Source organism: Chrysochloris asiatica, unplaced genomic scaffold (assembly GCF_000296735.1).
Source record: "Chrysochloris asiatica unplaced genomic scaffold, ChrAsi1.0 scaffold00289, whole genome shotgun sequence".
NCBI lineage: Eukaryota > Metazoa > Chordata > Mammalia > Afrosoricida > Chrysochloridae > Chrysochloris > Chrysochloris asiatica.
This window is the reverse complement of record NW_006408807.1, coordinates 2193869-2206103: the sequence shown is the minus strand read 5'-3', so window position 1 is coordinate 2206103 and position 12235 is coordinate 2193869. Positions and strand designations below refer to the sequence as shown.

Here is a 12235-nt window from a genome sequence, read left to right as displayed (position 1 = left end):
TGCTGATATGGTCATCTGCTTTTGCTTCTTGGACATGTTTAGTGTTTATCTGTGGCCTTAATACTTAATTGAGTATGTGTTTTAGCATTTTTTATGCTTTCTGATTGCTTCCAGGTAGATGTGATCAGGATGTGGGCTTCCCTTTTCAATCTTCTTATTGCTATATTCAGAGTAACTTACACAGGTGTTGTCTGTTTCCCTGGTATATGGCAGTTGGTATGGTACTTGCCTGGGTTTGGTGTTTTATAGAGTCTGATTGAAGCTTGAGTATATGGCAGCAATCGCTATCTCTTCTTGGGTAATATATAGAGAGAAATAGTCCCCAAAAGTAGAAGGGGAAGCATAAAACAGCAAAACAGCAACAGCAAAAAAAACCCAAAAAAACACAAAACAGCAACAACAAAAAAAATCTAGACTGAATACTATAGTCTATAACTTCTGAAAAGGGAGAGGAGGGAGAGAAGAAAAAATAAAAGAAAAAGAAAATTGGTATCCTAATATGAGTAAGACTTTAATGTCCTCTTTCAGCTTCTTACCTTCAAAGCTGCCTGAGAAATTTCAAGATGCAACTGTTGGTTGTTATGCTGTACCTCAGGATTTAATTTAATGTTTTTGCCTATTTTGTTTTAAAACTCTCTTTCCCTCTCTACACCCCTGTTCTGGCCTTTCCCATATTTAAAAAACAAGCAAACAACATTTCTGGGTCAGCTCCTGGGATGAGAGTATCTGTGCACATGTGTTGCAGAAGGACATACTAGTGGTGAGGGTGGGGAGTGTCCACTCGTTCAGGCATCCCCTCTAGTCACCAGAATGGTGGTGCACAAACAGTGGGGAGCCAATGAACAGATACCTGAAAAAAAAAAAAAAAAGAAAAGAAAGAAAAATGCAAAACCGACAAAGTGTACTGTCCATCTTTGCTCCAAGGTTCCCATGGCATTTTCCCATGGTGTGTCTGCTCCCCAGCTTGGTCTTGCCCACATTGTCAGCTCCAGGCCGCTGAGCCTGGCAGATTAAAAAGTATGTGATTTCTTAATTCCACTTCAAGTTCCACTAGCTATAAGCCTTCAAACTTTAAACATATTCCTACCTATGTGTTTCTAAGTTTGAGGGATCTGCCCTGAATCTGCTTTGCTTGGTATTCTGTGGTATTGCTGACGGCGAACTTCACTACACCTCCACCCTAGTTGTCAACAAGCCCCGCCTGGGATACTTATTTTTGTTGCTGTAAGTTTAAGTACAGGGGGAAAAAAAAATACACACTTTGATACCATTGTACAAAAGGTATCAATTCCTATTTCAAAAATAAATGGAAATACTTCACAAAGTTCAGTGACATGTCAGCATCTACCCTGGGACCCGGCTGCAGCATCAACTCTTGTAGTCTCTCCTTTTCCCTCTACTAGTGGTCCCTCTCTCAACTCCACACACTTCAGGATACTGGGGACACTTCTGAGAGATAACTGCTAAGAGATTTGAAAATAAAACTGATAAATAAGAACAATTACAAAAAGTCTACTGACTCACCTACTCATGGTTTGTCCTAAGAGTCAATATGGTCCAGGAGATAAAACATGAGTTATACAGATAACCTAACCTGACCCCTCCCTCACCTAGCACTGGGAAGACTGGCACCACACACAGATCTTTACTTAGCCTGTGATCCAAAAGACTGATGGTCCCTACGGAGTTTCAACCTGGATGTGGCTGCTGAAAATGTTTATACTTCCCCATTCACTTCAAGGAATAGTCATGGCCTTCCTGCTCTTACACCAAGTTTTCAGCAGCCTCTGCCCTTGGTAACAACTGTAGGAAACTAACCCATCTGGTATATTGGCAGCTAGGAGTCCCATCCTGCAGTTGGAGAAAGGGAAGCTCAAGCTTGCTTGAAGGAAGTTGGAGAAAAGGAAGCTCAAGCTCAAGCTTGAAAACCTGTTTTCTCTGGGCTCTGTAAACTGTGGCCTGAAAGATGAAGAAACATGCATTTCTGGCTGCCAAGGAAGATCTATTAGACTAGGCACATCTCACCAAAGTCTTTGTGTTTCTTGGCATGGAGGGATCCCTCATAAGCTTCTACTACCCTTGAACTGGCTTACCCTTGAACTCTGCTGTGTTTTCTGTTGGCCCCACAGTTTGGGGAGGTGACGGTGATGGAAGAAGGAATAGGAAGAGTCTGCTTAGTCAGATGGGGCTATGAACTTCAGAGGCAGCAGATCTTAGTTAAAGTCTTGTGTAGTCCCAATGTGCCAGTCCCTTCCATGAGGTACTTTTGTTGTGCTGGAGCACCCACTAGGGGTTGAGGTTTCCCAGAAAGTATTGAAAGACTGAGATGGGGTAAAGGTTAAAGGTCAAAACCTATACCCTATCTTATCTCCCACCAGAGGATTCTGGAGTTTGTGAATTAGAAATGATGTCTCTCTGCTCTACCCTCGCAAAATAAAGCAACCTTTCTCTTGAAAGGACAGGGACTAGAAGGAGGCAAAAAGATTATTGATCCCTTAGCCTCAGCACACTGAGGAAATAGGACAGAGTCCCAGAGGATTCAAATGGTTCCTGGTCCCTCAGCTGCACAGGAACTGACTAGCTCTAGAAGGATCCCCAATTTATTTCACCCTTTCTTTTTATTACATGTTTAGTTCAATTGATTAGTATTCGGTGTTTATATTTAATTTATCCCTGGGATGGGAAAGGAAACAAGTAAAAAAATACCCCTAAAAAATATAGCAGCCCGTTTCCTTGCCCTTTCTCCATACCTGACCTTTACAACAGATCATCTGTCTGCAAATTCCTCTCCTGTTTCACTGACTATGCCCACCCTACCCCCCAAAAGTCCTGGCCATGCCAGCCTCCTAAATGATGAACTATGCCTGCCAAGCTTCCCCCACAGTGGGCTGGAGGAGGTAGGAGTACCCTGCTCCATCAATGAGTTAAGTCATCACAAGGCACCTTTCCCCAAGAGGAAAGCAGGAGACATGGAAGCTTCTTGTCATGTGGCCAGTAGTCTGCTATAGGAGGAATGAATGCAGGGTTTGAGAGCTGACTGCCAAGACCAGAGAAGTCCAGAGAAGAGATGCATAGATGGAGGTGAGCTGGAAGGATGCTTGGAGTTTAGGGGATAAGCGCAATGGAGGAATACGTCAGGAACTCTCATGTAGGTTTCAGGGGGAATGGAAGGGATCATGTGAGAAGAGAAGGTCCATCCTTTTGTTGAAAGACAGGATCGAGCCAGTCTTCACCTAAGAATGGGTGGCAAAGAGGGTGCTCCACAGGCAGCTGAGTTTGTTTTGCTGGGATATGTTCTCTGAAAGTGTTTGTAGTGTTCTGGAGCTGGAAAGGCTTCTACTGGATGGAAGGAATATTTTGACTCAAAATCATCCAAGAAAGATAGGACAGTGTAATAGAATCTCTGTGGTCATTCCTCAGGAGTGGTGGACTAGGTGGAGGTGGCCCAGCTGGTGTCCTTGGAGGCGGAGGTGAGGGCTTTCCTGGACTTAGGGCATCTGACCAAGCACTCAGTATGGGGGAGAGAGAAAGGGAGCATCCCTGGCGCCGTTTTGAACCATGGGTGGTGGAGGTGGAGGAGCTCCCACAGGTCTGAGCTCTGGCACTCAGCTCCTTTGGGCTGCAGTGCAGCTGCACCAGAGCCACAACCACAACTGCTTCCTTTGGGCTTCTCGAGGACCGGAGCTCTCCAATCATTGATGTGGGTCACCTTTTTCAGCTTGGTCCCTTTGCAGACATCCTGTAAAAGAACCCCTCGACCCCGCTGCCCATCTTTACTTAGCTTGGGCTGCACTGTGTGTTTGCCTGATTAAACGTGGGAAGTGGTGGAGGGGGAGGAGGAATTGGCATCCTTGCCCTGCTGGCAGTTGGCACTGCTCTCTCTCCACTTTAATTTGCAGCTTTAGGTCACTCATATACTCCCAAGCCCCAACAGCATTCTCAAACAAGTTGTCAGGAATCAACAGGAAAAATAGTCTATTCATAAAGAAGTATTTTCAACTAATTCCTGTCACCTCTATTCATCTTTTTTTCTGTGTTTCTAGTTCTATTTGCCTCTGGCCATTGCCATGGTTAAAATGGTCTCCTGGTCGCAGCTGCTCCGAGAGCGAGTCCTCCATCACCTCCGCTCCGGCTTCGTCAGGTCCCGCTCGCCCCTTGGCAAGCTCCTTTTCTAGCCCGTCTCCTTCATTCTCAAACGCTTCTCTGCCTGGAAGGAAATGTGGCTGGAGGCAAAGTTGATGAACAGCATCGCAGCATAGCTGACCAGGGGAAAGATTCTGATAATCATGTTGTTGCTGTTATTGTTACTAAGTGCCATCGAGTCGGTTCCGACTCACAGCGACCCTGTATAGGATTTCTGAGAAGTAGTCCTTGGCCATGTCTAATGCATATATTACCGTCTTTTGTGGCTTGGGGTATGGGTGCCATATGTGGCTCAGTGAGATATACTCATGTATATTAAGGGCAAGGCTATGAATAGTCCATAAAAGAATCAAGTGTTTAATGCTTTAGTTGGGAATTAAATCTTTGGGCTTATTAATGTACAGGCTGACCCAGTTGACTACTGTTATTGTTAAGCGCTGTCGAGTCAATTCTGACTCATAGAGACCCTGTATAGGGTTTCCGAGGAGCAGCTGGTGAGCTTGAACCACCGACCTTGCAGTTCAAATGGCTTTGCAGTCTGGTGCGTTAACCCACAGCGCCACACCAGGACTCCAAGTTGACTAGGCACTGAAAAATGGAGTGTCCAAATCCTTTTCATTCCAGCAAATGTCAGAGGTAGGCCTAGCTTGCTGTATTTGTCACATGAGCTAAGAACTCATAATGGATTAGCAAAGATAAAGGGTTACCAGCACTCTCCATCAAGTGCAGTTGGTTGAGTTCAGGGCTTGAGGCTTTGACTGGGCAAGATATTTTATTCAAGCGTATTCTTTTACACCCCCTTGCTTCCTCTGACAAATTCATGTAATGTGTGACCTATGCTCCAATTCACCACCAATTTGGAGGTATCTGCACCATGCCAGCAAGAAGCCACAACTCCTGAGCAATGTGTTCATATTTATTGTAGCATGGCTTAAATGTGTATGCGATTGTCCATTTTGAAAGTTACTCATATATAGTTGTTCATAGATTCCTTGTAGTAGAAACAAATTGAAGAACTTATCCTCAAAATGGCACGTCATTCAAATATTCAGTTGATAATGTTTCCTTTTATACCTTAAAAAATAATAATGCATGGTTACTGGTGTACTTCAAAGAGAATTAATGACCTTTTTAAGTTTATGGCAACCCTGCCAAGATTTTATCCCCCAAAGAAGCACCAGGTACAAACCATCCATTGCCTCCATTTCTGAGCAGAGCTTGGATGGTTTGTTTTTGGAGATAATGGGACAAGTACTGCTGAAATGTTGCCAGTAGTTTCCTTGGGAAGCATGTTTAGCAGGAGATAGTGGTCTTTTGGTCTCCTTTTATACTATAAGACAGCAAGGTTCCCATTCCCACAGCTTAATGTGGATTTGTACAGCCTTCGTCAGTTTTGGAGGAAGAGGCCAAATTAAATCTGTAACAATGTCCTCATTAGATTCGGACAGCATAGCTGTTAGAAACATTTGTACGTCTTAGTGAGGTGCATTGATTTCCACACTTGATAACACCAAGTTACAAGTGGATTTGAGGGGATGAGAGTAGAGGGAGGTTATTAAAGTTCAGTTTGATTCTTCAGGAACCTGGAGGCCTAAGAAATTCCTCTCTCCCTACCAATTTACAAGCCCAACTCTCCATCCTCACCTAGCACCCCCAGGTCCCACCAGCCCATAATGCTCTTTTGTAAAAGTTATGGATAAAACACTCTATCCTTCCTCAAAACACTAAAAAAATATCTGTTGGAAAATTGCCACGATAAATAAAAGTTTAAAGGGATATGAATGGCGCATTAACCATATATTCTCCCCTCCCAAGAGCTCTAGTGAGCTCTTCCAAATGATCTTTCTTCCCCAAAATGGCTTTCTTCCTTACAGCCACGTGGTGTACTCACTATGTGAAGTCTGGGAGCCAGGGAAAGGAGCTACAATTATAGACCAGAGAAGGTGGATTTCCTTTTTTACAGATGTAGGCCATTTTTGCTTCTGGAAAATCATTGTTGTTAGTTGCCATTGAGTTCCTCTGACTCACAGTGACCTTATGTTGGATAGAATAAACTCTCGTCTGGTCCTGTGCCATCCTCATCATCTTTGGTATGTCTGAGTCTACTGTCACAGGCAATCCATCTCACTGAGGGTCTCCCTCTTTTTTGCTGACCTTCTACTTTACCAAACATGATGTCCTTCTCCAGTGGTAAGTTCTCCTGATGATGTGTCCAAAGTTAATGATCCTAGGTTAAAAGAAGCACTCTGACTGTACTTTTTCTAAGAATGATTTGTTCATTGTTTTGAAAGCCTGTGGAAATTTTAATATTTTTCACCAACACCAAAATTTGAATGTTCCTAATTTAGACCCTTTCTAATAAGTTGTGTGAGGTGATTATATACCATCATGGGTCTTTGGGAAAGTTATTATAAGGCTAAGTTAGTGGATACATATTTACTTCTTAAGGTTTTTGCAATAAAAACTTAAATAACAGAGAAATTTTCACTTTGAAAATGCATCTAGTGTTAACATGAATGCCAATTCAGTACATATGTGTAACAATTTATACATCCCAGAATAGTGAAATACTCATTATCCCATTTGATACCATTCTGTGTTCAGTCACTTTTACACAACCATAGAGTCTTGGGCAACTAGGAGATAAGGCATTCTACCAAGGTCACACAGCAATATAGAAAGTCACAACTCAAATTCAAGGTTATGTTGAAAATATATTTACCATATATACATGGCCATTAGACAGTCAAACAATTCTTTGTATACTGTAAATACCACCCAGTGAACATTCACACATCCCGAACTATCTGTGACAATGCAATTTCTAGGATGACACTCTTCCAGGACGGATCTGCTTTTTGTGAATCCAACGTTTCTTACAAATAGTGCACAGAGCAACTTCTGTGAGAAATGTTTGTACTTCGTGGAGCCTTGACCCCCAGCCCCAGACAACTCCTTGGACTTCACTAAGTTGAGATGGGCAAGGCACTTTACAATAATATTGTCTTTGGGACACAGTTTTCCAGTTTGCCCTGTACTTCATACTCTCCTACCCTAAGGGAACCAAGCCAAATATTAAGCTCTCAAATAACTGGGGTTCAATTCCATCTGATGGACCTTTACATGCTCTGAAGAGGCCGTCTGGCTCCAGTGTGGCATTTCATAGAAAATGCTGGTGCTCCTCTGGAAAAAGGTCTATAAACATCTTACAGAATACAAGTTTTTTTTTTTTTTTTTTTTTTACCAGTAGGAGGAACTTAGATTACACTAGCAGTTTGTGATTGGTTGCTCACCTAAAGGCAGGCAGTTTGAACTCACTCAGTGGTTTAATAGAAAAAAGTACTGCCTATCTGCTTCTGTAATGATTATAGTCAAGAAAACTTCGTGGGATAGTTTTACTTTGTAAAATATGGGGACACCATGAGTCAGAATAGACTTGATGGCAACAGCTATACTAGCTGAAGGATGCAGGCACTAGGCAACTGAGGCCTCAGACTTCTCCACAATATCACCAGCATCAGTGCATCCACTACAAACAAGAGATGCTCAGTATTTTGCTTTGTTCCTGGTGCCTGAGCAATGTAATCCCATCTTTGAAAAACAATTACTGTTTATCTACCATCTTACACTTTGGCCTATAACCCCATTCCCTCTACCTATATACTATGTACTTGATATCACAAATACAGGAAGAGAAGATTAAAATTAAGATTTTTTAAAAACCGAAAAAACAAAAAACAACCGGAAGAAGAACACTTGAAGGCTTGAAGGGGTTTGGCTCAGCAGAATATCTCCAGAATTCTCAACCCTCAGGGCTGAGGCCCAGAAAAATCTTGTTCTGGAAGATTTCTCCAAAGTCGAGTGTTCCTAATTTTCAGTGGATAGCAGGCCCCCGTTCCTCTCCTGGAATGCAGTTGAAAGGGCTCCTACCACACAGAAGGCACAAGTAAGAAAACAAAAATAAGGACTTTGCTTCCAAGGTTCCATAAATAACTGGGTTGGCAGGTATATGAAATAGGACCATTGAAAAAGATGTGGTGTTACAACTTGTTCTCCTCAAAGAGAATCTGGGCATAGACCGTGCTGGTGGGGAGGCCCTTGGTTTTCTGGTGGGGTTTAATCAGCTCCAGCTCTGCGTAGGTCAAGCTTTCCTCAGCAATTTTTGGCTACAAGACAAAACACAACAAAATTATAACTGACCACTAGGAGTTCTACAGTTTCATTCATTTATCAAGCATGAATTTTCCCAGGATTTTAAAGATTCAAAGTGGAACAAATAGACAAAAATTTTAAAGGCTATAAAGTAACCCACTGTCACGGAATCGATTCTGACTGCTAGTGATCTTCCAGAACAGAGTGAGTCGGCCCCACCCCCCAGGATTTCTAAGGATGGAATCTTCACAGACGCTGACTGTCAGATCTTTTTTCTGCAGTATGGTTTGTGGGCTTGAATCACCGACCTTTCAGTTAGCAGCTAAGTACGGCAACCACTGTATCACCAGAATCATTTAAAAGACATATAGAACCTAAATAAAATAATGAATAAAATAGATGCTACTGTCTCATATAGAACACTATGTCCTACAAAGATAAACTATAATTTATTTTCAAGCTGATATAGAACAATCACACAAAAATGATTAAACATTAAGCCACAAAGAGAATTTTTAATTCTGAAGAGTAAAAATATGGCAAATAGTATCTGGTAAAAAGGAAAAAAAGAGACAAAACCAAACCAAATTATCTTAAAAGTTAATAAAACATCACTTACCAGAACCTAAATAATAAGGCTAATGCAGTGCTCAGAGAAAAATTCAGTAGTCTTATGTACTTATACTAAGGACCCTTGGTACTGCAAAGGATTAAGCACTTGGTGCCTAACTGGAAGGTGGGAGGTTTGAACAAAGCCGGTGGCTCCACTGGAGAAAGATCTGCTTCCTAAAGATTTCAGCCTAGAAAGCAGCAGTTATACTCTTCTGTCATCTAGGATCACCATGAGGCCTAACTGACCGGACACAGAACCCAACAACAACTCCTACTGCTGTTGAGTCAATCTGTACTTGTAGCAGCCCAAAAAGGGGGTACAACTGCTTTTGAGATTAGCAGCACAATGCTTAGTGCACTACACCAACAAGGTTCCTTTAACAATAAAAACAAGTTCTTATATTAAACAATATAAATACAATGAATTAAGCAATCAAGAAGTTAAGAAAAGAACATCAGAACTAATGAAAGAAAAGCAGAAGGAAGAAATTGATAGAAATAAAAGCAGACACTATAAACTAGGAAATAGTGGAATAGTAGTATTTTGTAATCCCAAAACTGGTACTTCAGAAGTACCAAAAAAGTAAACTGACAAAAAGGGAAACACATAACGAACAAAATTAGAAATGAGAAAAGGGATAAATATAAATGAGGAAAACTTTTCCTAGAAATATATAAGCTATAAACATAACTCCAGATAAAATAAATACACTAATTACCACAAATACAAAAAAGAAAGAAAAAATGTCAGAGTGACTGCTCAAAATTTCCCAGGCAATTTTAGAGGAAAATTTCTAAAAGAAATTCCTTTAAGAAACAGTTAACACCAATTTAACTAAACAACTGTAGAGCATTAATACAAAGAAAGAAAATTTTCACATACTTTACTTTAATCTCATTTGTTAATATAAATTGTAAATAAAATTTCTCAGGGAAATTGCATAAGCACATTAATAGATACATAAGCATGTTTGTTGTCATGTGCCGTCGAGTCGGTTCCGACCCATAATGACCCTGTGTAGGGTTTCCGAGTAGCAGTAGGTGAGCTTGAACTTTGAAGTTCGAACGGCTTTGCAGTCTGATGCATTAACCCACAGTGCCACAACAGGACTCCATGTTTAAGTTTAATTTATTGATAATTCAATAAACTAAAGCAAAGATGGTTTAATATTATTTTTTAAAATCAGATAATTAATAGTAATAGAACAAAAGAGAAAAATCGTAAAACCATCTCTATGTTGTTGTTAGGTGCTATCGAGTTGGCACCGACTCATAGCAACCCTATGCACAGCAGAACGAAACACTGCCCGATCCTGGGTCAACCTCACTACTGTTGCCACACTTGAGTCCAATCCATCTCGTTGAGTCCAACCTCACTACTGTTGCCACACTTGGCCAATCCATCTTGTTGGGGGTCTTCCTCTTTTTCTCTGACCCTCCACCTTACCAAACATGATATCCTTCTCCAGCGACTGGTCCCTCCTGACAATATGTCCAAAGTATGAAAGACGAAGTTTGGCCATCTCTATAGATGCTGGTAAGTCATATAATAAAGTAAAAAGACATTTTTGTTTAAAATTTTTTGAGGAGGGGCAGCGCTTCCCTGACTGGCCAGGACAGGTACACGGGCTCGGAAGAAAGGAGGTGGCGGTATCACAAATTGGGACCCCTGCCTGGTAGACAGACAGCTTTTGGGCAAACATAAAACATTAGGCTGCAACTTTATGAACTTGTTTTTTTGAAGGATCAAACTATTGAGGAGTTACGAGCATTTCTAACTTCCACACGCCTGCTCAGGGCACCTACCCGGAGATGGCCCCGCCCACTGCGGAACCTAGCAGGGCCTGAGCGGAGCCATTCAAAGGGCTGACGCTCTCAGAAAACTAGAGCGGCCACAGGAACCAACACAGTCCATCCCAGGGGGGTCCTGATTGCCACATTGGACATTGCCAACTAGTATATAGGACAAATTGAGGGACTCAGGGCACAGGGAGACAGGGAGAGGCATTTTAGACGTCATCAAAAATGGACCCCATCTGCCTACAAGCCCATCCCCCACCTCTTCGGCCTAGGCCAGCCCTCTGCCCAGCCTCCTAGCCCCAGGCATGCCCAGCAAAGCATCAAGGTTTCACTGTCCGAGCTGAGTAGCAGCTTAATACCAATAACAAAGCACCCCTGCTGTAGTTTAGTCCACCAGACCAAAGCCTTTAGATTTGCAGGAACTGTGGTTCCAGCCCAACAGTTGCTATTGGCAACCATATACTGGGTAGTAGTGGGTCATAATCCACCCCACAGTATCTCAACAAGTAGCAAAGCTCAGAGGGGCTTGAAACAGTGTAAAAACATTATAAACTAACTGAAGAAGCAGAGAGGGCAGGGCTTGCTGGCGGCTAGGGTTAAGGCATAGTGAAGGTCGCCGTCAAAAGTGGCTCGGAATTCCAGGCAGAAAGGAGACAAAACAGAGCGCTGGGATTCGGACCCACAGAGAAAGGAGTGGTTTGGAGGCTAGGAGACGTGTAGCCAGTGAAGTTTGGAGCAGAGACATGAGGTTGCGTACCCTTGAGTCTGCCAGCCAGGCTAGGAGACCTTGACCCACATCCTGGGCAAGACAGAGTGGCTGGACTAAACAGGGGTCTAGAAACACCACAGAAACACTCCGCAGGAACATTTAGGGGGCGAAAAAAATGGCGCACGGTGTGCTTTGCCGATTTTGGGTGGCTCCGATCTTGTTTTTTTTTCCTTTGGTGTCGGGAGTGCGTGCGATCATGGTTTGCCCACATACATCTGGGAGACGGGAGGTGGGGGCTTAGCCAAGTGGCCAGGACCCGCCCCCACCGCTGGTGCTTTCCTCTGCCAGGAGCTTACACACCCAGACCAGGCAGAGACACGGGTTTGGTCTGCCTTTCATCACTGGTTTGAGAGGAAGCCCAGCGTAGTGTTGTGGGTTGAGATGCTGCACTACAAACTCTATTGAATGACAAGGATGGTGGGACAGAGCCGATGGTTCATGCTCACCAGCCTTTCATCGGAAACCTTATACAGGAGACATGGATGTGTGTCCTACTTGGTTGGCTTACATTCACTGGTTTGAGAGGCGACCCATTGTAGCACTGTGGATTGTGGTGTCACTGCAGGGCCTTTTGGTCTGCGGGGTCGGTGGTACAAGCTCATGGATCGCTCCTCGGAGGCCCTGTGCAGGGGACGCGGATGTGCGTCGTATGTGGTCTGCTGTTTTGTTTTCACTGATATGAGAGGAGTCCGGCACAGCGCTGTGGGCTGAGGTGACGCACTGCAGGGCCTTTTGAGCTGCAGGGTCAGTGGTTTGTGC

At 43.1% G+C, this 12235-nt stretch overlaps 1 protein-coding gene and 1 pseudogene across 1 annotated transcript in view; both read right to left on the bottom strand.

The window, feature by feature from the left end:
• Positions 1–3229: 3229 nt before the first annotated feature.
• On the bottom strand, positions 3230–3849 carry LOC102835664 (annotated as a pseudogene).
• Positions 3850–8183: 4334 nt separating this feature from the next.
• Positions 8184–12235, bottom strand: part of VSTM4 (V-set and transmembrane domain containing 4) — a 256023-nt gene continuing 251971 nt past the window's right edge. The window contains exon 9 of the mRNA XM_006874618.1: positions 8184–8309. Within this exon, the coding sequence (XP_006874680.1) occupies positions 8184–8309 (126 nt within the window). The remainder of the gene's footprint in view (positions 8310–12235) is intronic.